General features: G+C 56.5%; 3 protein-coding genes and 2 non-coding genes across 11 annotated transcripts in view; all 5 read left to right on the top strand.

The window, feature by feature from the left end:
• The window catches only part of ATN1 (atrophin 1), a 13,961-nt gene extending 12,140 nt beyond the window's left edge, over positions 1–1,821 (top strand). For all 3 annotated transcript variants that reach the window (XM_017517001.2, XM_017517000.2, XM_037734421.1), the window contains exons 8-10: positions 366–509; positions 857–1,037; positions 1,229–1,821. In XM_017517001.2, coding sequence (XP_017372490.1) covers positions 366–509; positions 857–1,037; positions 1,229–1,262 — 359 coding nt within the window. In that variant the 3' untranslated portion in view covers positions 1,263–1,821. The remainder of the gene's footprint in view (positions 1–365; positions 510–856; positions 1,038–1,228) is intronic.
• A 1,201-nt stretch (positions 1,822–3,022) lies between these two features.
• On the top strand, positions 3,023–5,623 carry CUNH12orf57 (chromosome unknown C12orf57 homolog). 2 transcript variants are annotated; one of them, XM_017517016.2, is made up of 3 exons: positions 3,023–3,402; positions 3,679–3,768; positions 5,394–5,623. In XM_017517016.2, the coding sequence occupies exons 1-3, from the start codon at positions 3,351–3,353 to the stop codon at positions 5,543–5,545; spliced, it is 294 nt and encodes a 97-aa protein (XP_017372505.1). In that variant the 5' UTR covers positions 3,023–3,350; the 3' UTR covers positions 5,546–5,623. The 2 variants fall into 2 exon arrangements, with proteins under 2 accessions (XP_017372505.1, XP_017372504.1); XM_017517015.2 differs by having other exon boundaries at positions 3,030–3,402; positions 3,679–3,855.
• LOC119469274 lies at positions 3,030–3,091 on the top strand. Its single transcript, XR_005198079.1, has one exon. It is a non-coding gene; the product is annotated as a U7 small nuclear RNA (small nuclear RNA).
• On the top strand, positions 4,327–4,433 carry LOC119469272. Its single transcript, XR_005198077.1, has one exon. It is a non-coding gene; the product is annotated as a U6 spliceosomal RNA (small nuclear RNA).
• A 777-nt stretch (positions 5,624–6,400) lies between the features above and the next one.
• On the top strand, positions 6,401–23,286 carry PTPN6 (protein tyrosine phosphatase non-receptor type 6). Of its 4 annotated transcripts, none has more exons than XM_017517002.1 (16): positions 6,401–6,669; positions 13,340–13,462; positions 13,712–13,906; positions 16,439–16,628; positions 16,784–16,900; positions 17,004–17,117; positions 17,293–17,389; positions 17,785–17,864; positions 18,060–18,209; positions 19,392–19,523; positions 19,665–19,819; positions 21,926–21,993; positions 22,084–22,235; positions 22,330–22,421; positions 22,789–22,899; positions 23,091–23,286. In XM_017517002.1, the coding sequence occupies exons 1-16, from the start codon at positions 6,656–6,658 to the stop codon at positions 23,173–23,175; spliced, it is 1,875 nt and encodes a 624-aa protein (XP_017372491.1). In that variant the 5' UTR covers positions 6,401–6,655; the 3' UTR covers positions 23,176–23,286. The 4 variants fall into 4 exon arrangements, with proteins under 4 accessions (XP_017372491.1, XP_017372493.1, XP_017372492.1 ...); XM_017517004.1 differs by having other exon boundaries at positions 22,789–22,920; XM_017517003.1 differs by lacking the exon at positions 6,401–6,669 and adding an exon at positions 12,484–13,251.
• Positions 23,287–24,627: the final 1,341 nt, after the last annotated feature.

The raw sequence follows: 24,627 nt of genomic DNA, 5'->3' as shown, positions 1-24,627 counted from the left end.
ACCCGCCTCGGCCTCCCAAAGTCCTGGGATTACAGGCTTGAGCCACCGCGCCCGGCCTTCTTCCTGTCTTATTTCCTAAAATTCTATTTTCCACCTCCTTTAAGCAGTCTGTCTCTTCTTCTCTCTCCCCTCAGACCCTTCTGGTGGCTGTAATCTCCTGTCCTCTGTTATCCATATGTCCTTACTCCAGTAGGGCTCAGCCTGTCCTACCCCCAGGCCTCTAGTTCTTCCACTCTGCCCTTGTTCCACTTTGGAGCTCCTTGTGTTTGTCCGTCTCACTTCCCAGGCTTGGATCCCTTCACCCAAATGCGTGGTTTTCCCTAAACCTGCCTTCTGGTGACAGCTTCCTCTTCTCTGCCCTCCAGCCTCTGCCTCGGTGCACCCTCTCATTGACCCCCTGGCCTCAGGGTCTCACCTTACCCGGATCCCCTATCCAGCTGGGACCCTCCCTAACCCCCTTCTTCCTCATCCTCTGCACGAGAACGAAGTTCTTCGTCACCAGCTTTTTGGTAAGGATGGAGGTTGGGGTAGGGAAGCTCTAATGAGAAAAGGATAGAAAGGAGGTCTTTGGGTGGGGGGATGGGCCTAGTTGGGCTTGGGGTGGGATGAGGAGGTGCCTAGAGGAGCTGGGCATGAGACTAGGAAAGCTGAAGCTCTGCCCAAGAGAAGCACGTTTTAGTGTCAGGCTAAGAGGTTCGAATCCCAATTCCACTCTGCCACTGGCAACTTACAGAACTCGTGTTACCTAACTTTTTAGTTCATTACCTTTATATGTAAAGGGCCTGGCTATTCCCCTGGTCCAGAGCAGGTACTTGGTATCCATTGGTCATGTGCCCCTTGCCCTTCCTGCTTACAGCTGCCCCTTACCGGGACCTGCCGGCCTCCCTTTCTGCCCCGATGTCAGCAGCTCATCAGCTGCAGGCCATGCACGCACAGTCAGCTGAGCTGCAGCGCTTGGCGCTGGAACAGCAGCAGTGGCTGCACGCCCATCACCCGCTGCACAGTGTGCCGCTGCCTGCCCAGGAGGACTACTACAGGTACTCCAGGGTGCCCCAGCCCAGGGGACAGGAGCTCAGTGAGCCTGGGAGGGGCTGTGGCATGGTGCAGCTGGGCACTGTGCTCCTGGGGGAGGGAACCCCTCCTCTCCCAACCCCTTGGGTAAGAGGGGACAAGGTCAGGGTTGGTCTCAAGTCTCTTACCTCTCTGCTATGCACCGCCCCTTCCCTAGTCACCTGAAGAAGGAAAGCGACAAGCCACTGTAGAAGCTGCGATCAAGAGAGCACCATGGCTCCTACATTGGACCTTGGAGCACCTCCCACCCTCCCCCCACCCCGCCCTTGGCCTGCCACCGAGAGCCAAGAGGGTGCTGCTCAGTTGCTGGACAGAGGGAGGGAGGGAGGGAGGGATGGAGGGACGGACAGACAGACAGAAGGCCAAGGCCAGGCCCGGTGTGGTCGGTGTGGTGTGCAGAGGTGGGGAGGTGGTGAAGGTGGGGACAGAAAGTGCACAGAATCTTGGACCAGGTCTCTCTTCCTTGTCCCCCCTGCTTTTCTCCTCCCCCATGCCCAACCCCCGTGGCCGCCGCCCCTTCCCCGCCCCGTTGGTGTAATGATTTCATCTGTTAGATGTGGCTGTTTTGCGTAGCATCGTGTGCCACCCGTGCCCCTCCCCAGTCCCTGTGTGCGCGCCCCCTCTGCAATGTATGCCCCTTGCCCTTTCCCCACATTAATAATTTATATATATAAATATCTATATGACGCTCTTAAAAAAACATCCCAACCAAAACCAACCAAACAAAACATCCTCACAACTCCCCAGGAAGATGGCTGTGACTGGTTCTTTGCGGGACGTGGGGGTGAGGCTGGAATTCAGTGCAGCGGTTCCTAAAGAGAACTGTGTAGCCAGGATCTGGCAGGGAATTGGGAAGGGACCAGACCTCCTTAGGGAACTTGGTGTGGGGGCCGGAAAGAATTGGAGAGGGGATCCTTGAAGAGCCCAGAGCCTTGACTCAGCTGGAAGTGGTATGCCATGGGTGCTCGTGCTGCCTCCTGCCCCAAGGCTGGGAAGTCAAGATACTGGAGGCCTTATCCGGGACTCTGGCTCATGCCTGTAATCCCAGCACGCTGGGAGGCCGAGGCGGGTGGATTGCTTGAGCCCAGGAGTTGGAAAACAGTTTGGGCAACATAGAGAAACCCCATCTTAAAAAAAAAAAAGTCCGCCAGGCGTTGTGGCGCACACGTGGTCCCAGCTACTGGGGAGGCTGAGGTGGGAGCATCACCTGCGGGTCAGGGCTGCAGTGACTCATGATCGCGCCACTGTACTCCAACCTGGGCGACAGAGCAAGGCCCTATCTCGAAACAAAAGAAACCCCAACCAGCCAAACCCTGGAGGCCGGAGACAGGCCCACCTCTGACGTGGTCAGGTGTAGGAATCTATTCAGACGTTCCCGTTACGGGTCTTACTGCTATAAGCCACCGGACTCCTCTGGAACAAAGGCTTGAGTCCTGAATCCTTTCCGTGGAATGCTTTACGAAACAGCTATGAAGCGGGGGTGGGGCGGCTGGTTTTAATAGGTCCAGGCGATTAGTCCCTGGCAGCCTTAACCACCCTACAGTTTGAGAGGGGAGTGGGTGATAATCTCAAAAGCCTGGAAGGGAAGGGAAATCAGGCCGGGCGTTACGCTCCGTCGCCCATCAGTAGGCAGGGCCATTTTGGGAAAGCACGAGAACGCCTTCTGCTCTGGGCTTTTAGAGCCGAATCCAGCTCTCAGGCTTTAACAACGAAGGGGCTGTGACCGCCTCTTTTCTCAACCAATCAGCATCGACTTCATTTGCATAGGCGGATAGCAAATGTTCGGGAATCTAGAATGATTTAAGTAAGTTCCTTAGAATATTACTTTTTCCTACTGAAAGTTACAACATGCATCGTCGTTTATACAGTAACAGGAACAAGAAAAGCGGCACCTGAGCTCACCCTCACCGTTCGTGGAGTTCATGCACATCCCACCTTCTCTCCAGGCGCATGCCTAGCAGTGTTACAGCTCTTTTAGAATTTGTCTAGCAGGCTTTCCGGTTGTCGCCGGAAAGCCCCTTTCACGCGGGTCGTTCTTAACAATAGAGAGTGTTGTGTGGGTTGAATTGCCGCTGCGTTTCTATCTAGTACGTGGTCTTCCCGGCCCAAAAGCTGCTTGTAATTCTTGAGTGCGGAGGTTCGGACCGCCTTGAGGCTTCCGGCTGCGCCAGATGCTGCTTCCTTTCCGCTCTCGCTCGCCTTGGGGACTCTGCTAGGACGTGGCTCCTTCTTCCTGAGCCTTCCATTACTTCCGCTGCGCTTGCAGCTTCTGCCGCCCTATGGCGTCCGCCTCGGCCCCGCCTGCGGCTCTGAGCGCTGAGCAGGCGAAGGGTGAGGAACAGCCTAGTCAAGGCGTGGGTTGCCGGTCCCGGGAGGAAGCGGCGGGAGGATGTGGGGCGACAAACCTGGCCGTATTCGCCGGGGAAACGGGGTAGGGGATGCCGGGTACCATCCCTCTCTTCTAAGTGGGGCACTTGCCCCCAACTCGGGATCTTACTGGGTTACCTACAGCCTCAATCCACTAATTCCCTGCGTTCTCCGCTGGGCCCGCTGCCCGTGCTCCCATGCATACCCGGGACGCCTCCCTGGGATGCTTCTGGCGCGCAGTGGTCCTGGCGGAGGTGATCCAGGCGTTCTCCGCCCCGGAGAATGCAGTGCGTATGGACGAGGCTCGGGATAACGCATGCAACGACATGGGTAAGATGCTGCAATTCGTGCTGCCAGTGGCCACGCAGATCCAGCAGGAGGTTATCAAAGCCTATGGCTTCAGCTGCGACGGGGAAGGTGGGTCAGACGCGGGCAGGCGGTAGGTTGGGTCGGGAGAGGGCGCCGGATCTCTGGACCCCTGAGCGGTTGTCTCTTTTCTCGCCGCACGGCGGCAGCCACAATCTGACTAACCGTGTTGGCATTCAGAGCCCGGGCTCTACCCTGAGCTTGTGCCTTCGAGTTGCATTTTGTACAGTAGAAGTTCCGTATCCCTTATCCGACATGGTGGGGACCAGAAGGGTTTCGGGTTTTTTCAGATTTCTAGTATTTACATATACATGAGCTGTCTTGGGAGATGGGACCCAAGTCTGGACACGAAATTGTTTTGTTTCATGTACACACACCTTAAGCACATAGCCTGTAGGTAATTTTATGTAATAGTCTGAATAGTGGCTCACGCCTGTAATCCCAGCACTTTGGGAGGCCGAGGTGGGCGGATCACCTGAGGTCGGGAGTTCAAGACCGTCTCTACTAAAATTACGGTCTTGGGTGCTCGCTTTGGCAGCATATATACTAAAATTGGAACGATACAGAGAAGATTAGCATGACCGCTGCGCAAGGATGACACGGAAATTCGTGAAGTGTTCCATATTAAAAAAAAAAATTAAGGTCTTGGAGAAACCCCGTCTCTACTAAAAATGCATATATTAGCAGGCTATGATGGCACATGCCTGTAACCCCAGCTACTCGGGGGCCTAAGGCAGGAGAATCGCTTGAACCCGGGAGGCAGAGGTTGCAGTGAACCAAGATCGTGCCATTGCCCTCCCGCCTGGGCAACAAGAGGGAAACTCCGTCTCAAAAAAAAAAAAAAAAAAAAAAAGTCTGAATAATTTTGTTCATGAAACAAAGTTTCGACTGCGTTTTACAACAGTCACCTTGACCCCCACCATGAAGTCAGGTGTGTAATTTTCCATTTGTGGCCTCACATTGGCACTCAAATGATTTCAGATTTTGGATTTTCTAATTAAGGATCATCAACCTGTGCTGTTGATCACATTATCATTCCATTCTGTGATGAGGGAGCAAACACTAATGGTGCAGACTCTAGTCGTAGCAGAGCTGGACTTAGACGCTGTTCTGCCAGCTTTTAGTGAGATGTCTGCATGACACAAGCAGCTGCAGTCCCTCCAGGGTGTTTCAGCTCATTTCTGTTTAGGGGTTGGTGATTAAATTTTTGGTGAGATCCTGGTGTTCCCCAAAGGTGTTGACTGAGGCAGCTCTGCTGCCCCATAGCATTCCTGCATTCCAGCTACAGACCTGGGATCTCGTGGGTGTTCATACTTGGGGTTCTTGTGACTAAACCGCTAAAACGGTTCACTTGAGGGCGAGAAGCACACTGCTTTGGGACATCTTCATTCACTGCACCCCATCCAGCTGTGCCCAACGTAGAACAAGAAGTTGATCCAAACTACGTGGGGCAGAGTCCTGCATGTGCTATTTTGCAAACAGCTGCCCTGCCAGTTGGGGAGCAGCCCAAGCTCAGACTACCACCCCTCCACCTGTCTTAGGCACACTGGTCCTTAGGGGAAGCATTGACCTTCCATTCCCTCTTGCAGGTGTCCTCAAGTTTGCCCGCTTGGTCAAATCCTACGAAGCCCAGGATCCTGAGATTGCCAGCCTGTCAGGCAAGCTGAAGGCACTGTTCCTGCCACCCATGACGCTGCCACCCCATGGACCTGCTGCTGGTGGCAGCGTGGCTGCCTCCTGAGAGTTGGCCCTCCCTTGTGCCACTGCCAGGGAAAGAAAGGCCTTGATGTTCCAGACAATAATAAACGTGTCTGCGACTCTGTGACAGCCTTCGTGTCAGTCTTTCTTTTTTTTTTTTTTTTTTTGAGACGGAGTCTCACTCTGTCACCCAGGCTGGAGTGCAATGGCACGATCTCGGCTCACTGCAACCTCCGCCTCCCAGGTTCAAGCGATTCCCCTGCCTCAGCCTCCTGAGTGGCTGGGACTACAGGCGCGTGCCACTGCGCCCAACCAATTTTTGTATTTTTAGTAGAGACGGGGTGTCAACATCTTGGCCAGGCTGGTCTCAAACTCCTGACCTTATGATCCACCCACCTCGGCCTCCCAAAGTGCTGGGATTACAGGCGTGAGCCACCGTGCCCGGTGTCAGTCTTTTGTGGACCTGACAACCCCCACTTCTCCTCCCCAGATTCACTTTGCCTTTCCAGGCCGCATCCCCCTGAACAGCTCTTTCCTATACTCCTGGCTGGGCCTAACCCTGCTCCAGTGAGGGCTGAGGCTCCTCCCCTTTCCCCAGGGCAGGGTAAGAGGTTGGACTGGGCCCCTCGGCGCCCTGAGTGGGTTGGCCGGCACAGGGCGCACCTCCTTCTCGGAGGAATTGGGCTGTTAGGGCTTTTCCTTAGGCCCTTTGGTTTGCGCCTACTGAGAGATTTCCCCCATTGGTTGCTCTTCCCTGAGCCAGAGTTACTTCCTCGTCTTTACCCCTACCCAACCTCCCGCCGCTCTTGTCAGCTTGAGCTCCAGGTGGAGCTCCAGGTGGCTCCTCCTCCCCCGAGGGAAGGCAGCCCTGGACCGGCGGGAGGGCCTGCTGGACTCCCGCACTGGGGCTGCAGGGAAGCTGGCTGCTGTGGGCGGTCTCAGGCCAGCCCCGCCCCACCTGTCCTGTTCCAGGAGACTATTAGTCCAGGGTTTGTCCCTGCGGTGCCATTGGCCTGGCAGGCTGGATTGAGGAGGAAGTGGCTGATTTCTGAGCAGTTCTTCCTCACCTGGCTTGGGCCACCGTGCACAGCTGTGCCACTGGCTCAGCCCCGCCCACTGAGGCCCTCTGCCGTGACTTCATCCCTCCAGAGAGATGCTGTCCCGTGGGTAAGTCCGTGCACCACCTGGGTCCCAGTCTCATGTTAGTTTTTGAGGAAGGGAGGCCTTGTTCATGCTCACTGCAACATGTATGTGAGCCTGAGTGCGATCTGCCGCTGCCCTGCCCTGCGCCTGCTTCCTGTCCCTGTGAACCTTCCCTTCCTGCAAGGTGTGAGGACCCCCGGGCTCATTCGTGCCCCTCTGACCCCTCTTTAACATTTTCCCTTGACAAGGGTGTATCTGTTCTCTCCATTGCATTTCTACCTCCAGCCTCTGGGCTCCTGCTTCTGCCTCCTGCCTGGAACCTGTCCCCTTGGGTAGCTCACATCACCTCAAACATAGCAGCAGTCAGAGGCCACCCGCGAAGGCCTCCCTTGCCCAGCCAACTTCCCTGCTCTTTCCGATATCTGACTTTGGTCCCATCTTCTTTCCGTTTCCTTTCACTTCCCTTTCCCTTGCATCATTCATTCAACAGATATGTGCTGAGCATCTATAGTGCACAGGGTGCTATTTAAGATGCTGGTAATACTGGAGTGAACAGGACAGACACGGCCCCTGCTTTCACGGAGCTTATGTTCCAGTGGGAGGTTACAGATCGAACAAATAACCCAATAAATTGGATCATTTCAGATTCTCAGAAGTGTTATGCAGAAAATGAAACAGCCTCGGGTGGGCGTGGTGGTCCACGCCTGTGATCCCAACACTTTGGGAGGCTGAAGCGAGAGGATTGCTTGAGCCCAGGAATTTGAGACCAGCCTGTCCAATATAGTGAGACCCTGTCTCTACAAAAGATAAGCTGCATGTGGTGGCACACATCTGTGGTACCAGCTATGGAGAGACTGGGGTGAGAGGCTTGCTTGAGCCCAGAAGGTCAAGGCCGAAGGGGGTGGTGATTGTACCACTGCACACCAGCCTGGGCAACAGAGTGAGACCTTGTCTCAAAGAAAAAAAAAAAAAGAAAATGAACCAGCTTCATGTGCTAGCACGTGACTGGGTGTGCGGGTGACATTGCTAGCTGGACGGATCAGGGAGGGCTTCCTGAGGAGGTGACATTTGAGCTGAGACCTGGATGAGGAGGAAGGGGAGTTAGGCACAGTGGAGAAAGAAGGAGAGAGAGAGAGGGAGGGAGAAAGGAAGGAATGAAAGAGAGAGAGAGAAGGAAGGAAGAAGAAAGAAAAGAAAAGAGTGATATGGTGATCAAGAGTCAAGCATCCCTGGGCAGAGGAGATGGAGCGCACAAAGCTCTAAATGTGGGAACAAACAAAAAAAGGACAGTATGCCTGTGAAGCGGTGACAGAGGACCCTGGAGGAGCAGAGGCAGGGCCGGGCAGGTTAGACTTTGTTGGACCCGGGATGGTGAAAGTGAAAACCTGGCCGGGCGAGGTGGCACACACATGTGATCCCAGCAATTTGGGAGGCTGAGGTGGGAGGATTGCTTGAGCTCAGGGTTTTGAAACCAACTTGGGCAACAGAGAGAGATGCCATCTCTATTTAAAAATATATATATTCGGCCGGGCGCGGTGGCTCATGCCTGTCATCCAAGCACTTTGGAGGCCAAGGCGGGCGGATCGCCTGAGGTCGGGAGTTCAAGAACAGCCTGACCAACATGGTAAAACCCCGTCTTAAAAAAAAAAAAATTATATATTGATGGCCCAAGCCTGTAGTCCCAGCAGTCTGGGAGGTGGGAGGATCCCTTGAGCTCAGGAGTTTAAGAGCGCTCTGGCAAACACCGGGAGACCTCGTTACTGCTGCTACTTCTACTAATAAATAGCTGGGTATGGTGGCACACACCTGTGGTCTCAGCTCCTTGGGAGCGGGAGGCAGGAGAATCACCAGAGCCCAGGAGGTCAAGGCTGAAGTGAGCTGTGATTGTGACACTGCACTCCAGCCTGGATGACAGAGCAAGATTCTGTCTCAAAAAAAGAGAGAGAAAGGAGAGAAAGGAAGAAGAAAAACAGAGAAAGGAAGAAAGAAGAAAGAAAAGAAAAGAAGAAAGGAGGGTGGGCGGGAGGGAGGGGACAGGCGCAGTGGCTCACGCTGTCCCAGTACTTTGGGAGGCCGAGGCAGGCGGATCACAAGGTCAAGAGATTGAGACCATCCTGGCCAACATGGTGAAACTAAAAATACAAAAATTAGCTGGGTGTGGTGGCGTGTGCCTGTAGTCCCAGCTACTCGGGAGGCTGAGGCAGGAGAATTGCTTGAACCGGGGAGGCAGAGGTTTTGGTGAGCCAAGATTGCGCCACTGCACTGCAGCCTGGTGGCAGATCGAGACTCTGTGTCAAAATTTAAAAAAAGAATAGAAAGAAAGAAAGAAAAAGTGACAGGCTGCTTACAGAGTACTGGCAAGTTTGTGGGTGTGTGGCTCCCCAGCCCTACTGATTCTTGCTTCTCACAGTCACCTCTGCTCCTGCCCCAGTGCGCATCTTGTCACTGTCTGCCCCACCGCCGGGGTTCCTACTGAGTCTTCTGGTCCTGAATCCTTTCCACGGCCATTTTCCTCCCAGGTTGCCTGACCAGGGCTCCCCTTGTGCAGATTCTGTCCTTGGTTTCTCAGCCTGGCCTTGAATGACACTCTGCAGCGGGGTCCCAACCTCTCAGAGCAGCTTTGCTCCAGCCACACAGCTCTGCTCACAGCCAGGCACTGCGCACATGAGCTCTGTGCCACCTCTTTGCCTTGACACATGCTGCTTCTGGGGGGGCACTTCTCCCTCCACCATCCATCATGGGCTGTGGCAGTGCCCATCCCATCTGCCCTCGATGCCGTCTGCAGCGGTGTGCTTGGTGTTGGAAAGGGCAACAGGCTCTGGCGTCTCACAGCCTTGTTTTACCCGCCTTCCCATTCACTAGCTTGTGACCTTGGCCAGTTACTTAACATCTATGAGTCTTAGTTTCTGTTTCTAAAATTGGGTAAATAACACCTACTAAGTAGGGTTGGCCTGAGGATTCATAGTATAATGTAAAAGCTGGTGGCACTGAAACCATGCCACTTACAAGCTTTTTACACGAGTGGATATTTGGGAAATATTGTTAAGCTCATTTGTCAGGCAGTGATACTGAGGCTCAGAGAAGTTAAAAAACTTTCTACAGATTATTTTGCCTGGTTTGCTCTTCCAGACCGCATATCTTCTTGTATCACCACTGATCTTGATCTTTACGATTTTTTTTTTTTTTTTTTTTTACTGCAAATGTTGAACAATGGGCTAAATTCACATGATGGCACCTGCAGTTAATCTAAATGCTCCCCTTTTAATTTTTTTTTTTTACACATGGGGTTTCACTATGTTAGCCAGATGTTAGCCAGGCTGGTCTTGAACTCCTGACTTCAGGTAATCCCGCCCACCTTGGCCTCCCAAAGTGCTGGGATTATAGGCGTGAGCCACCGTGCCCAGCCCAATCTCTATGATTCTTAATTTTTAAAAAATTATTTAATTAATTTATTGTTATTATTATATTTTGAGAAGTCTTTCTTTGTTGCCCAGGCTGGAGTGCAGTGGTGCAATCTCAGCTCACTGCAACTTCTCCTGCCTCTGCCTCCCGAGTAGCTGGGATTACAGGCACCCACTGCCCTGCCTGGCTAATTTTGTTTTTTGTGTTTTTTTTTGAAATGGAATTTCACTCTTGTCAAGGCTGGAGTGCAATGGCGCAATCTCGGCTCACTGCAACCCCTGCCTCCCGGGTTCTCCTGCCTCAGCCTCCTGAGTGGCTGGGACTACAGGCCTGCGCCACCATGCTTGGCTAATTTTTTGTATTTTTAGTAGAGACGGAGTTTCACCATGCTGGCCAGGCTGGTTTCGAATTCCTGACCTTGTGATCCGCCTGCCTCGGCCTCCCAAAGAGCTGTGATTACAGGCGTGAGCCACTGAGCCCAGCCAGCCTGGTTAGTTTCTTCTGGGTATTTAGTTAGTTCCTTCCCACTGAGTGGGTTCAAGCCCTGGAAGGAGAATGTCTTGGGGCCAGGGTGCAGTGGGCATTTGCTGCTGAGCCTGGACCCGAAACTTCATGTGTGGTTAAAATTGTGTGTCCATGCATGGGGATGTGCACCGGACCAGGTATGTGTGTAGGTGGACATGGATGAAGTGCGTGTGGTGTGACTGTGTGTGTGCACCCTGGCCCGTGTATGACAAGCAGGCTGTGTGTGTAGGACCAGGAAGCTGTACCGTGGCCACGTGTGTGCCTGTGGACTGACGAGTTTGTTTGTTGGACACTGCTCAGTGCCAGGCATCATGCTGGACTCTGAACACTCAGAGATGAGCGGGAGCACCAGTGGGCGCCCCACGCCGCAGACAGCGTTGCATGTGCTCTTCCTGCTCCTTGACATGGGCGGGGGTTCGATGGAGTTCCAGGTCTCCAGGGTGGTGTCCATCTGAAGGGGTAGTCAAAGCTGGACCATGTAATAAATCCACCAGGCAGATTCCCCAGGGCACCAGTGAGAGAAGAAAACCAGAAATTCACAGAAAAACAACAACAAAAAACAAAAAACAACAAAAAAAGAAGTGGAAAAGCCTCTTATTGAGGAAAAATTTGGATATTTTATATTTCTAAAAATGATGAAGTAGTTATGGGAAAATTAGACTTTTTTTGGTCTTAAAATTTTGTTTATTTATTTTTTTAGACAGAATCTCACTTTGTCGCCCAGGCTGGAGTGCAGTGGCACGATCTCGGCTCACTGCAACCTCCGCCTCCTGGGTACAAGCGATTCTCCTGTCTCAGCCTCTCTAGTAGCTGGGATAACAGACGCCCACCACCACGCCCGGCTGATTTTTGTATTTTTAGTAGAGACGGGGTTTCACCATGTTGGCCAGGCTGGTCTCGAACTCCTGACCTCATGTGATCCGCCCGCCTCGGGCTCCCAAAGTGCTGGGATTACAGGTGTGAGCCACCATGCCCGGGTATTTTTTCTTCTTTAAACTGAAGCATAACATGCATAATATTCATAAATATTAAGCACAGAACCTGACTGACTTCATGTTTATACACACCCATGCAAAAAGCATCCAGGTAGAGACAAAGAGCCTTCCCTGCACCCTAAAATTTCCCCAGAAATTGCTCCCAGTTAGCACATTTATTTTTATAAAGGTAATGCATGCCTATCATATAACATTGAAAAAGATGGCCAGGCGCAGTGGCTCATGCCTGTAATCCCAGCACTTTGAGAAGCCGAGGCAGTCAGATCACGAGGTCAGGAGTTTGAGACCATCCTGGCCAATGTGGTGAAAACCCGTCTCTACTAAAAATACAAAAATTAGCTGGGCATGGTGGTGCGTGCCTGTAGCCCCAGCTACTCAGGAGGCTGAAGCAGGAGAATTGCTTGAACTCAGGAGGTGGAGGTTGCAGTGAGCTGAGATCGTGCCATTGCACTCCAGCCTGCTGGCAGAGCAAGACTTCATCGAAAGAAAGAAAGAAAGAGAGAGAGAGAGAAAGAGAGAAAGAAAGAAAGTTTTATTTTGAATCACAGGCAGGGAGCATCATATACCTTAGTGTTTAGGGCCTCTCAGGTCAGCCAGCCCTGAGAAAATCAGCCATGGTGAGGACCTTGGCCCCCAGACCCCAGTCCCCAGCCCCCAGGAGACAGGCCCCCTGGTCAGAGTCCCGGGGCGGGGCAGAGACCTAGGGACAAGAATTAGAAAGGACCCAAGTTTGACAGGGCTGCTCAGGGTCATTTTGCCCATGCCTCTGCCACAGTGGCATGGACAAATCGCATATGTTGCTTAGAGGAGGGCACCCTTCTCTCTTGCAAGCGTTGACAAGGTCTTAACTATTAATCTCCCGCTCTCATGGCAGCCCCTTTGGACAAGGAGGCTCTTAGTCTCTGCTCTTTGAAGCCCTGAGGACTGGTGTATAGGAGTTAAAAGCATCGGCTTTGGAACCGGACTGCCTGGGTTTGAATCCTGGCACTGCAGCTGACTCGCTGATGGACTCAGGGAATGCCTTGAACTCCCTAGGCCTCAGGTTCCTTGTCTGTCAAATGAGGATAAAGAGAGCCCCTGTTTCATAGGGCTGTGGTGAGAAACCAATCAGACGAGGCATGTGAACGCCATTACAGCACAGCGCCCGGCATCCAGCAGGACTCACTCGATGACAGCCGTCACTGCCATCATTGTTACTAGTGTGGGCCAGGGAGCAGCAGGTGGAGAAGGCGGAGGTGCCATGTGACCCTGTAGGTTCACATGTGTGAAGTATGATCTGGGCCTTTAGTATGCAAGGCACATATGTGTCCTTACTGCATGTGGTGTCACATACGTGCAGGACCATGCTCCTGCGCCTTTGATTGCAGACGTGTGGGAAGTGGGCCCTGTCCCCACCCCCAGTGCCACCATACTCTGCTTCTCTTCCCTTGCTCTACTCTAAAACGAGAAGTACAAGTGAGTTCCCCCAAGGGGTCGGCCGCGCCTCTTCCGGTCCCCGCCCTGCCGGCTGCCCTAGGCCAGTGGAGTGGCAGCTCCAGAACTGGGACCACCGGGGCCGGTGAGGCAGCTTGGCACTGGGAGCCACGTTTGAGGCTTAGTCCACGAGTTCTCTGCCTGCCCAGACTAGCTGTGTCGCCTCATTCCCTGCGCCCCCTCCCTCTCCGGAAGCCCCCAGGATGGTGAGGTAAGGGCCTGCCGCCCTCAGTAGGCAGGAGGCAAGGGTGCCCGGTGCCCACGGGACCCCGCCTCACTGCCCTGCCTGGGCCACTCAGGTGGTTTCACCGAGACCTCAGTGGGCTGGATGCAGAGACCCTGCTCAAGGGCCGAGGTGTCCATGGCAGCTTCCTGGCTCGGCCCAGTCGCAAGAACCAGGGTGACTTCTCGCTCTCTGTCAGGTAGGTGGCCCTCCCCAGCGTTTGGCCGCTCTCTCGTGCAGTCCAGGCCCTGAACCACACATTCCTGGTTCCCCACGGCAGTGCCAACTCCCCACCCCCTCGCCTGGTCTGTGCCCTCGCCCCCTGCGCTCCCCGTCCCTGTCTGTGCCCACCCATGCCCATGTGTGCCCCCACCCAGGACCTCCGCTGATCCCTGCCCTCCTGCCTCTACTCCTGCACCTACTGGCCTCACCGCCTGGTGCCCTGCAGGGTGGGGGATCAGGTGACCCATATTCGGATCCAGAACTCAGGGGATTTCTACGACCTGTATGGAGGGGAGAAGTTTGCCACGCTGACGGAGCTGGTGGAGTACTACACTCAGCAGCAGGGCGTCCTGCAGGATCGCGACGGCACCATCATCCACCTCAAGTACCCGCTGAACTGCTCCGACCCCACTAGTGAGAGGTGAGGGCTTCACACCCTGCCTCTCCCAAGCTGGGGCAAGCCGGCTCCCACCCCCAATGGCCCAGGAGGCAGGGAGCCTGGCACCCAGCACCGCTGCCCTCCCTCCCCTTCCCTGCTCGCACCAGCTGGGGCTCTCAGCTTCCTTCCCCCTGCAGCCTGCTGTCTCAGAGCTGAACCTACCACCCTTTCTACCTAACCCCGAGGAAGCCAGAGAAGGCTGCCTTGCCCTACTCCAGCGGCCCTGGCCACTGCAACCCAGGTCCCACTGGAGACAGGGGGGCTATCGCTGGCGGCTGGCATGTCGTGCAGGCCAGCTCTGTTGTTAGAAAGTTCTTCCTCCTGTGGAAGTGAGAGTGCCCTCCTCCGTCTTCCCCTCACCCATGGCCAGCACGCATTAGGAGTTGTCACTAGGGATGAGGATGGGGACGAACGCTTGCCAGGACACTTGACGCCTTATCTCAGCCACCCAGGGGCTGGGGAGCGTTCACATGTGGAAAGGGGCTCGCACTGCCCTGAGTGCAAACACTCCAGGCATTTCCTTCCTGTCCCCTCTGCTCAAAGGTGTGGTCCCCAGAGCTGGGCTGGCCACTGCCCCTGTGAGCTCCCAAAGGCATGAGCAGGGGCCGGGGGGCTCTGAAATCTCCTCAGGACACCCTGGCTCCTTTCAACACCAGATCCTCTTAGAGTAAAGGGCAGTGGAATAACCCAAGAGGGTTTTCACATGGACCCCTGGGGCTGAGCCCACCTGCCCTTGCCCTGCGCTCACGGATGGGTTGTTGAAGTGATTGGGAACCTTGCTTCTGCCAGCTTTCAGCCTTTCTGGGATTCGGGCCTCCAAACTGCCATCAGTATCTTTGGTGAAGTCGCTGACTGAAACTTAGAGCGGAATGAGGTTGCGGAATTGCCCTGTGGCCCGCCTGGAGACCTCCTTTCCCTGGTCAGCTTCCTTCACGGCCTTCCTCCTGTCCCTGAGCCTCACGTGGCTGGCTCCGTGTCTGTCCCCTGCCCTTCCTCTTCCCCGCCACAACACTCGGGGGCCTCTGAAGCTCATGTCCTTTCTCCTTGCCTCAAGCCAGGAGGAAGAGGATGGGCTGACCAGTGCCTAGAGGGGAAGAGAGGAGCAGGGCCCCAGGAGGCCCCCGCAGAGGAGGCTGAGACCCGGGTTCAAAGAGAAGGGAGAAGAGAGACAAGGAAGGGAGGGCAGTGCTGGGGCGGGAGGTTAACAGGTTAAGACCAGGGAAGCCACCCTGGAGGCCCTTTTGGGTAACCCATCCCAGGAGCCAGTGTCACCCCTGAGCCTGGGAGCGTGAGAGGCTCTTTCTCCCAGGTTCTGCCTTGTCCCCTGCCTTGTCTGTGGCGCCTCCTTCTCTGCGGGAATTTGCATCTGTCCCTTGGTGGCTCTGTGCTTCCTGTGGTCAGCCTGACATTTGCATGGAGACTTCCTCATCCTGGGGCCTAAGGGAAGGGGCTCAGCCCCCTCCCCGCTGTCTGGGGTCCTAGCCTGTCCCTAAGTTGTGGGCTGAAGCAGCCCAGTAAGATCTGGAGGTTCGGGGGTGGGGTCTGTTGGCTGGAGTGACCTCTGGGCAGGGGTGAGATGGGTCGGGACAGACTGGTCCTCCCCTCCTTCCCCCCATCCCTGCGGTTGGAAAATTTGCCCCCCCCCCGGCCCCTGGGCTGAGGAAACCTCACAACCTCACTTCTCACTCTCTCCCCAGAAGGAGTTTTGTGTTTTTTCCATCACGTGGTTTCCTGTGGGGCTGGGCATTGTGGGGCTACTGTTTCCTCCTGGGAAAGGGGTGTGCTTTGGGGAAAGGGCTTAGTTCTGCTTTCTGCCCCGACAGCCCCTTTGAATCCCTTTGAACCCCTTTGAACCCTGGGCTCCCCTTCAGTGACATCATCCAGGGCACCCCCAGAGCCCCCACACCACTTTTTCCCCAGTGGGGTTGTCTTCCCTGCCTCCCTGGGGGAGCGCACCCTGTCCGCCTTCCTTGTGACTTGTGTCTCTGTCCGTCTCCCGCCTGTGATGTGGCCTCGATCTGCGTTTCTTTGTCTCAGGTGTCTGCCTGGCACAGCCCTATGCATCATGGAGACTCTTCCTTAGTTTCTCTCCTTTAAATATTTTGAATATTGACAGGCTTTCTGCCTTTCAGAGGTGGGCTCTGGGTTCAAAGCCTGGTTAGAACTCTGGAGGCCAGGACAGCTTAAGCCTGGGAGGCCAAGGCTGACGGGGGCTGTGACCGCACCACTGCATCTGGCCTGGGCAGCAGGGCTCTGCAGTCAGTCAAGGGCCCTAGGCCAGTGCGCAACAGCTCAGCCTGTTTCCTCCTCTATAAAACGGGGATAATACCATACCTACCTCTCAGCTTGTTTGGGAGACAGTAATGGACCTAAATATGGTGGTGGATTTGGAAGCATCTAGGACAGTGCCTGGCGCCCAGTAGGTACTGGGTTTCCTGCCCCTCTGTGAATGTCTCTGCTCAGCACCTTCCGCTGTGGCCTGGGTCTCACCTGCCCTGACGCTGCCTCCTCTAGGTGGTACCATGGCCACATGTCTGGAGGGCAGGCAGAGACACTGCTTCAGGCCAAGGGCGAACCTTGGACGTTTCTTGTGCGTGAGAGCCTCAGCCAGCCTGGAGACTTTGTGCTGTCCGTGCTCAGTGACCAGCCCAAGGCTGGCCCAGGCTCCCCACTCAGGGTCACCCACATCAAGGTCATGTGTGAGGTAAGGCAGCCAGGCGGTGGGGGAGCCTCTGCTGAGGCTGCCGTCTGTGCCCACAGTGTGGGCGGTGGGGAGGATCTGCCTGGGCTTGAATTCAAGGCTGTGGCCCAGGGAGGGAGACTTGGGCCCTGCAAGTGGCCTTATTTGGCACCCCCCAGGGTGGACGCTACACGGTGGGTGGTTCAGAGACCTTTGATAGCCTCACGGACCTAGTGGAACATTTCAAGAAGACGGGGATTGAGGAGGCTTCAGGCGCCTTCGTCTACCTGCGGCAGGTGAGGGGTGGGCCCAGCTGCCTTCTCCCTTCCCCTGAGCCGCCCCCAGACATGAGCTTCGGGGATCTCTGAGTTGCTGACTTCTCCCCATCCCCCACCCCAGCCGTACTACGCCACGAGGGTGAATGCGGCCGACATTGAGAACCGAGTCTTGGAGCTGAACAAGAAGCAGGAGTCCGAGGACACAGCCAAGGCTGGCTTCTGGGAGGAGTTTGAGGTGCTCGGTGGGGACCTGCAGGACTGGGGCAGTTGAGGCCATGGCAGGCGGCATGGGGCCGAGGAGGGATACTTCCCCCTCCTCGCTCACCTCTGCTCCTGACCCACCCCGCGTGAGCTCCCCTGATGGATGCCGTCTCCGGGAGCTGATGCTCATTTCCCCACCCACATTTCAGAGTCTGCAGAAGCAGGAGGTGAAGAACTTGCACCAGCGCCTGGAAGGGCAGCGGCCAGAGAACAAGGGCAAGAACCGCTACAAGAACATTCTCCCCTGTGAGCACCCAGGCCGCCCCCTTCACCCAGGAGACCGCCCCTGCCCCAGCCGCCTCCCCTCATCTGACAGGTCTCCACTGTCCACTCCAGTGGGGCCCCTCTCCCCACACCCCCCAACAGAGCCTCCCCCTTCTCCAAAAGGCCTCTTCCCCTCCCAGAGGGGCCTCCCACCACCAGCAGGCAGGTCCCCTGCTCCCAACCTCCTTCTCTCGAACCCCCTCCCTCCCTCCATGCAGATGATCCCCCAGCCCTGCTGCCTGCAGTCCCCCCAAGCCTCCCCCACAAGCTTCTGAGATCAGAACAGCCCGTTAGCTCAGGAGGGTGGTCTGCCCCAGGTGTGGGGAGTCCCTGGCTGACCCAGCCTGTCTCGCCTCCTCCTCTCCACCCACTCCCAGTTGACCACAGCCGAGTGATCCTGCAGGGACGTGACAGTAGCATCCCTGGGTCTGACTACATCAATGCAAACTACATCAAGGTCAGTGGTGTGGGTCCCGTGGGAGGAGAGGCCGGGCCCTGGGAATTCCCTGTCTGGTGAGGACCCCAGATCCAGAGACACCTGGGCAGAGCCGGAGCTGGCTTCCTGCACGGATGGAGGTGGCAGGGATCCAGGGCCCGTGCCGGGCCGAGGACCTCACTGTCTTGGGGTGCATCTCTCTACGCTTGCGTGCAGAACCAGCTGCTAGGCCCTGATGAGAACACTAAGACCTATATTGCCAGCCAGGGCTGTCTGGAGGCCACGGTCAACGACTTCTGGCAGATGGCGTGGCAGGAGAACACCCGTGTCATCGTCATGACCACCCGAGAGGTGGAGAAAGGCCGGGTAGGGCACCCCGCCCCCCCCACATCCCTCCCCAGTGCGTGTGGTCACACCATTAAGTCAAAGAACCGTCAGATGCCAGGGCGAAAAGGGATCTCAGGGGTGAGGGTCCGGCCCTTGTTGGGAAACTGAGGCAAAGTCTCAACTGCACAATGCGACCCCCCGGTTCCTGCATCCATCCCTGGGTTCTCCTGAGCTCCAGACCCAGGTTTTAGGCTGTCCTCCTTCTTCCTGCCCCTTCCCCACCTGTCTGCATCCAGGCCCCTCCTGTCCTCCCTGCCCCTTACCCTGTGGGACCCCCTGCACAGCACCCTCTGTGCTGCCATCGAAGTGATCCCATCGGTGACACAAACTGAGTCAAGTTCCTTCCTCTCTGAAATCCCTTCCATGGCTCCTGGTCACCTTTGGAATGAAGTCGCACTGTAAGGCCTGGCATTGAAGGCCTGGGGGCTTCCCTCTGACCCCCACGATTCCCTTTAGGGCTCACCACCCCCGCAGCCCCGGCTCTTTCAGGTTCCCAGCCTCCCTCTACACAAGCTGCCTTTGTGCTAGGAAATGACTCTCTCTCCACACCATCGCTGCCTGGCAGATGCCTTGTTTTGAAGACACAGCCCAAGCGCTACCTGCCCCCTCTGTAAATCCATGTCTCGTTTCCTCCATGGCTGAGAGGGAGAATTGGCCTCTTTCTCAACCACGCTCCTCAGTGCGTGTCTCCCCCAGTCACCTGTCTCTGTGAACGACTCGAGGCACAGGGCACAGACGGGGCCTTATTTGTGTCTGTGACTGCAGCCCGGTTTGCACAGCTTCAGGAACCACGCCTGCCCCGGTGACGTTTGTTTTTATTTTTTTATTTTTATTTTTTAAGATGGGGTTTCACCATGATGGCCAGGCTGGTCTTGAACTCCTGACCTCAGGTGATCCACCCACCTCAGCCTCCCAAAGTGCTAGGATTACAGGCGTGAGCCACTGCGCCCGGCTCGACGTTTGTTGAATGTCAAATGGACGTCCTGGTAAAGTGCTGGCCACGCCCCACCACCTGTTGGTGGCTGCTCCAAGAGGAGAGCCCAGGTCTCCTGCGTCTCAGCCAGCTCATCTGTCCATCTGACGAACGTTTGGGCCAGTGCCCTGGGATGGGCCATGGTGCCCTGCTCTGTGCCTCATCCCCACCTGACGCTCTCTTTCCAGAATAAATGTGTCCCCTACTGGCCTGAGGTGGGCACTCAGCGCGTTTATGGGCCCTACTCTGTGACCAACTGCGGGGAGCACGACACGCCCGAATACAAACTCCGTAGCTTACAGGTCTCCCCACTGGACAATGTGAGCAGCCCCCGCTCCCTGCCCCACTCCGGGAGTCCCTTGCTGGACTTGCTCTCCTGTCTGCCTGGGTAGTTGGGTGGGGTGAGGCAGGTGGGGTGTTCCGAGCGAGCAGGGGGCATTGACCCTATGTCCTTGGCTCAGGGGGACCTGGTTCGGGAGATCTGGCACTACCAGTACCTGAGCTGGCCTGACCATGGGGTCCCCAGTGAGCCCGGGGGCGTCCTCAGCTTCCTGGACCAGATCAACCAGCGGCAGGAGAGCCTGCCCCACGCGGGCCCTATCATCGTGCATTGCAGGTGAGAACGAGGGTCCTGCTGGCAGCAGTGATCACTGACGAGTAAACGCTGCTCAGTGCTGTGAGCTGTTAGAAGCAACATGCACGTTAGCACACACGTTTATTGCCTTCCGCTCACCCCCGGCTTCCTCTGGGTCCCCTCATGGCTCCAGACCGCGGGGTGGAACGTGGCTGGAACCAGCCCCACTTTGGCCCTCTGCCCGTGGGTATCTTCCTCAGAGCCTTCCCCAGATGTCCCATCTCGCCCAACCCAAATAGAGGAGGAAACCGGGACCCAGCTGCTGGCCAGGCCCCAGCTAGTCAGGGTGAGGTCGGGCTAGGCCTGGGTCCCGGCTGCCCTGCTGTCTCTCGAGGTCCCACTCTGCTGGTCTCTTCTCGCCTCCCAGGAATATCCATCGGGCCTGTGCTCCCCATTCCTCCTTTTTCCATCCGTAGCCCCAGGGTTTAGGCTTCTTCCTGACTCCGCCTTCTCTCCCCCTTTCCCTGGCGGTTCCCCATCCCGGCCCCCAGGGCTGTATGGGGATGGGGGTACACACAGCTCCTCTATCTACCCTCGTGTCTGTGATCAGGAGACCCCTGTAAGGTGCAGAGGTGGGGCTGCGAGAAGCAGGGGTCCCACCAATGAGCCCACCATGCTGGCCTGGCCTAAGTGGAAGAGAGGCAGGGGGTGCAGGGCCCCTCCGCTCACCAGCTGTGTGATCTTGGATAAATTGCTTAACTTTTCTGACCCTCAGCTTCCTCATCTGTAAAGCCAGGATCTCAGGGTTGTCGTGAGGCCCTATGGCTGTGGCTGGAATTCCATCAGCCCTCAAACACTGGCACTGCTACTGGTTTATACTCATGCCAGGCAGAGAATGGGGGAAACAGGAACCTGCCTTGCCCGGCCCCTTCACTCTCCCTCCGTGGACCCCAGGCCTTTGATGGCCTCTGGCTTCCTCCTCTTCCCCCCAGCAGCTGTTTGTCCATGAGACAGGGCCAGTTGGCTGAATCTAGAGCTGCCCCTGATGGGCTGTCTCGGGGCCGCAGCTCTGTCCTCTGCTCTCTCAGGGACAGGTCTATCCCCGAGAGCTACCCTCCTGCTCACCCGCCGCATGTACATTCACACACTTCTTGAAAGCCCCATGGCCTTTATTTAGACGTTACAGGAAGGAAGTGGGTGAAGGGGGGTTATTTTTGACAATCTGGGTTTGAAATTAGACAGTGCGACTCAGGGCACCAGCCTGATGGGCCCAGCTGAGGGTGGGCCTGGGGTCTCCCTGGGGTCTGCTTGCCCAGGGGTGGGAAGGAGAGAAACTTCCTACTGCACTGCTCCCCTGAGTCCCCGACCCGGCGCCCCTGCACCCTGTCTCTGGGCTACCCTTTCCCAGCTGTCAGTGTCTGAAGAAAAAGGGAAGTAAACCCCTGCAGAGAGAAGCTCCATAACTTTTTTTTTTTTTGAGACAGAGTCTCACTCTTGGTGCCCAGGCTGGAGTGCAGTGGCGTGATCTCTGCCCACTGCAACCTCTGCCTTCCAGGTTCAAGTGATTCTCCTGCCTCAGCCTCCTGAGTAACTGGGACTACAGGTGCACGCCACCACGCCCAGCTAATTTTTGTATTTTCAGTAGAGACAAGGTTTCACCATGTTGGTCAGGCTGGTCTCGAACTCCTGACCTCTTGATCTATCTGCCTTGGCCTCCCAAAGTGCTGGGATTACCAGTGTGAGCCACCGCACCCAGCTGGAGCTCCCTAACTCTTGAAGGGAGAGGCGGGGAGGGCTCAGGGTGCCCGGGAGCCAGCAGGACAGTGGTGGGATTTGGGGGTCCCATGTCTTTCGGGGAGGGGGCAGCTGCTCACCGGGAGCGAGGATTCGGTGCAGGGAGTGGGAGGAGGGAAGGATGGTGGCATCTGGGAAGCTGGCATCAGCACCGCAGAGCCAGAAGTGGAGCGCGCCCATGCAGAGTCGGGCAAATCTTCATTGTCACTTGCCCAGTGACACTGGGCACATTTCCTTCTGTTACTGGAGGCTCAGGCTGCTCCTGCAGTGCCCGGGGGTGGAGCTGAACACTGGTCACCTCCCTTCCCAGGAAGGGTTTGACTGGCTTCTGATGGCCCCCCCGTCTCTCCTCAGCGCGGGCATTGGCCGCACAGGTACCATCATTGTCATTGACATGCTCATGGAGAACATCTCCACCAAAGGTGAGGGGCACTGGGGGCTTGGGGGCAGGGGTGAGCAGCCCCTCGGTGTCTACCGGTGCCTGGGCCTGAGGTATGACTGCCCCCACCCAGGCCTGGACTGTGACATTGACATCCAGAAGACCATCCAGATGGTGCGGGCTCAGCGCTCGGGCATGGTGCAGACGGAGGCGCAGTACAAGTTCATCTACGTGGCCATCGCCCAGTTCATTGAAACCACCAAGAAGAAGCTGGAGGTCTTGCAGGTGCGTGCAGAGCAGGGCCTGGGGGCTGCAGCGGGGATGGGTACCACCTGGCCTTGCTGGGACCACCACCCTCCTACTATCCCTCTGCCCACAGTCACAGAAGGGCCAGGAGTCGGAGTACGGGAACATCACCTACCCCCCAGCCATGAAGAACACCCATGCCAAGGCCTCCCGCACCTCATCCAAGTGAGTGGCCCTGACTGCCACCTCCCGGCATCTACCCCTTTGTCCTGCCCAGCCCGATCCTCGATTTCTGGAGAGGACGTGTTGCAGCTGGGGGGACCTGGCTTCAAGTTCAAGCTTGGTTCTCACCCCTTCTGTTCATAAGCAATTCCAGAGTGCCCACCGCGTGTGGGCCTGTGCTAGGTAGCAGCAGTGCACTTGTGTATGAGATGTAGCCTCTGACCTCAAAGAACTTGGAGTCTAGTGCAGGGACAGTGGCTGGGCCACCTGTGAGATGGGGCAGCCAGTGGGGGCTGCCACTGCCAGGTCCCCCGTGCTGTCTCCTGACCTGTGCCCCCCGCCTGTGCTTGCCCCCTGCACCCCGCTGCAGACACAAGGAGGACGTGTATGAGAACCTGCACGGGAAGAACAAGCGGGAGGAGAAAGTGAAGAAGCAGCGGTCAGCAGACAAGGAGAAGAGCAAGGGTTCTCTCAAGAGGAAGTGAGCGGGCGCCGTGCTCAGGTGGCCGTGGTGCAACTCTTCTCCCTGGCTGTCCTCCCTGCTCTGCCCCACTGCCTTCCCTGGGTGCATGGGGTGGCTGCAGCTTCACTCTGCCCTTCCCAGCTGCCCCAGACCTTGTTCCCCTCCAGGTTCCAGCCACCCTCTCACTCCCTAACTCCTTCTCTTGGCAGCCTCAGCCCAGACCTTGCGGAAGCCTCCCACAGTGGACAGACCCACAACCTGAACCTAGGAGCGCCCCATTCTGTTGTAATTTAAATGGCTGCATCCGTCACACCTCTCCCTGATTCTGTACATAGCCCAGCCAGGCCCCAGTCAGGCCAGCCCTTCTCCTCTTGTAAATAAAGGCCTGGGATTGTGTGTCGCCTCTAACCGAGCGCTTTGCTTGCCCAGTGAGTGGGCTCCGCCTCCCGTCAGACGGCCGTGGGTCCGGACTCCGCCGCACACGTGGGAGGGTGACTGTGGACGAAGCTCCCAGTTTCCTTCTTTAAAATGGAGGGCGATCATAATAGGGTGGTTGTGAAAAGCACAAGATGATGGCTGGTGATAAGACGGGCACAGTGACTCATCACACGCTTGCCATGTGTCCAGGCACGGAGAGGCTACACACGTTAGATCAGCCTAGGCACTTCTGTCATTCTCATTTTACGGTGCAGGAAACTGAGGCACAGAGAGACTAAGTAACTTGGTCGCTTGCCCAAGGTCACAGGACTACGCAGCAGTGAAGCTGGGATTTGAACCCAGGCCTTCTGAGCCCAGAGCCCATACTCCTTACCCTGGAGTTGCAGCTGCCGCCCTCAGGGCCCCCATCACACTCCCCTGATGCTGACTTCCAGATCCGAACTAAGAAAAGTAGTTAGCCAGAAGCACAGACCTGAGGCAAGCCCCACTGCGTCCCCTCAGGGGGAACGGGGACGGGGACAGGCTCTCAGTGCACCCAGCTCCTCCCCGCACCCAGGCGGCGGCTGCCCGTCCGGGGTAGAGTTTGAAGAGCTGGCAGACTTGAAGATTGCTTTGTTTGCTGGTCCCCTGTTCCTCCCCCCGTGCTGTGTCGGGAGTGGGGTTTCTCCTTCATTTGAAACACTCATGTCCTGGGGAGTGGAGCCGGTGCGAGTCATCCCTCAGGAAGGGCTGGCACCCACTCCTGGAAAGGCTGAGGCCGCACAGGTCCGGAAGCCCAGAGGCTGGGCAAGCATTATTCAGCAAATCCTTCTTAGAGAGCCCCTGGCACCACCGCCATTCACAGTCCCCTGGCCTCCTGGAACTTAGGGGTCTGGTCAGGGAGACAGATTCACACACCGATCACCTGCATCAAATAATTGCAGGCCGGTATTAAGAAGGAAGCAAACAAAGACGGAGAGAGAGAGCAGCTAGGGACTGAGCAACACAATAGCTCCCTGGGGCTGTGGCCCTGGGGCGTGGGTGGGGCAATCACCTGTCGGGCTCAGGGCCCCTCTCCCAGCAACGCCCTTTCCATCCCAGCTGCACAAAGGCAAGTCCCACCTCCTCTAACCGCCCTTGGGCTACCTGCCCTTGGGGTGGGACTTGGACTCCAGTGAGGCTGTGCTGTGAGGTGGGTCCGGGAGCAGTTTGGTCGGGAGAGGAGCGAGATCATTCCCTCTGCAGGCCCCCACCGAGGGGCAGGGCTGAGGCTCCGGCCGGCTGGGGTCTCTGGATAGCGGTGGGTACCTCCACACTAGGGGCACCCTG

The sequence above is a fragment of the Cebus imitator genome, unplaced genomic scaffold, assembly GCF_001604975.1.
Source record: "Cebus imitator isolate Cc_AM_T3 unplaced genomic scaffold, Cebus_imitator-1.0 Scaffold614, whole genome shotgun sequence".
NCBI classification, from domain to species: Eukaryota; Metazoa; Chordata; class Mammalia; order Primates; family Cebidae; genus Cebus; species Cebus imitator.
This window is presented reverse-complemented; position numbering and strand designations above follow the sequence as displayed.

What these genes read in the sequence shown, in the direction of transcription:
- CUNH12orf57 (XM_017517015.2), top strand. Translation starts at nt 3,351, where the DNA reads ATGGCGTCCGCCTCGGCCCCGCCTGCGGCTCTGAGCGCTGAGCAGGCG. An exon ending in GAGCGCTGAGCAGGCGAAGG is followed by an intron (nt 3,403 to 3,678) that starts GTGAGGAACAGC and finishes TCTGGCGCGCAG; the next exon opens with TGGTCCTGGCGGAGGTGATC. An exon ending in CTTCAGCTGCGACGGGGAAG is followed by an intron (nt 3,856 to 5,393) that starts GTGGGTCAGACG and finishes TCCCTCTTGCAG; the next exon opens with GTGTCCTCAAGTTTGCCCGC.
- PTPN6 (XM_017517002.1), top strand. An exon ending in GAGAGGTGGAGAAAGGCCGG is followed by an intron (nt 18,210 to 19,391) that starts GTAGGGCACCCC and finishes CTCTCTTTCCAG; the next exon opens with AATAAATGTGTCCCCTACTG. An exon ending in GGAGAACATCTCCACCAAAG is followed by an intron (nt 21,994 to 22,083) that starts GTGAGGGGCACT and finishes GCCCCCACCCAG; the next exon opens with GCCTGGACTGTGACATTGAC.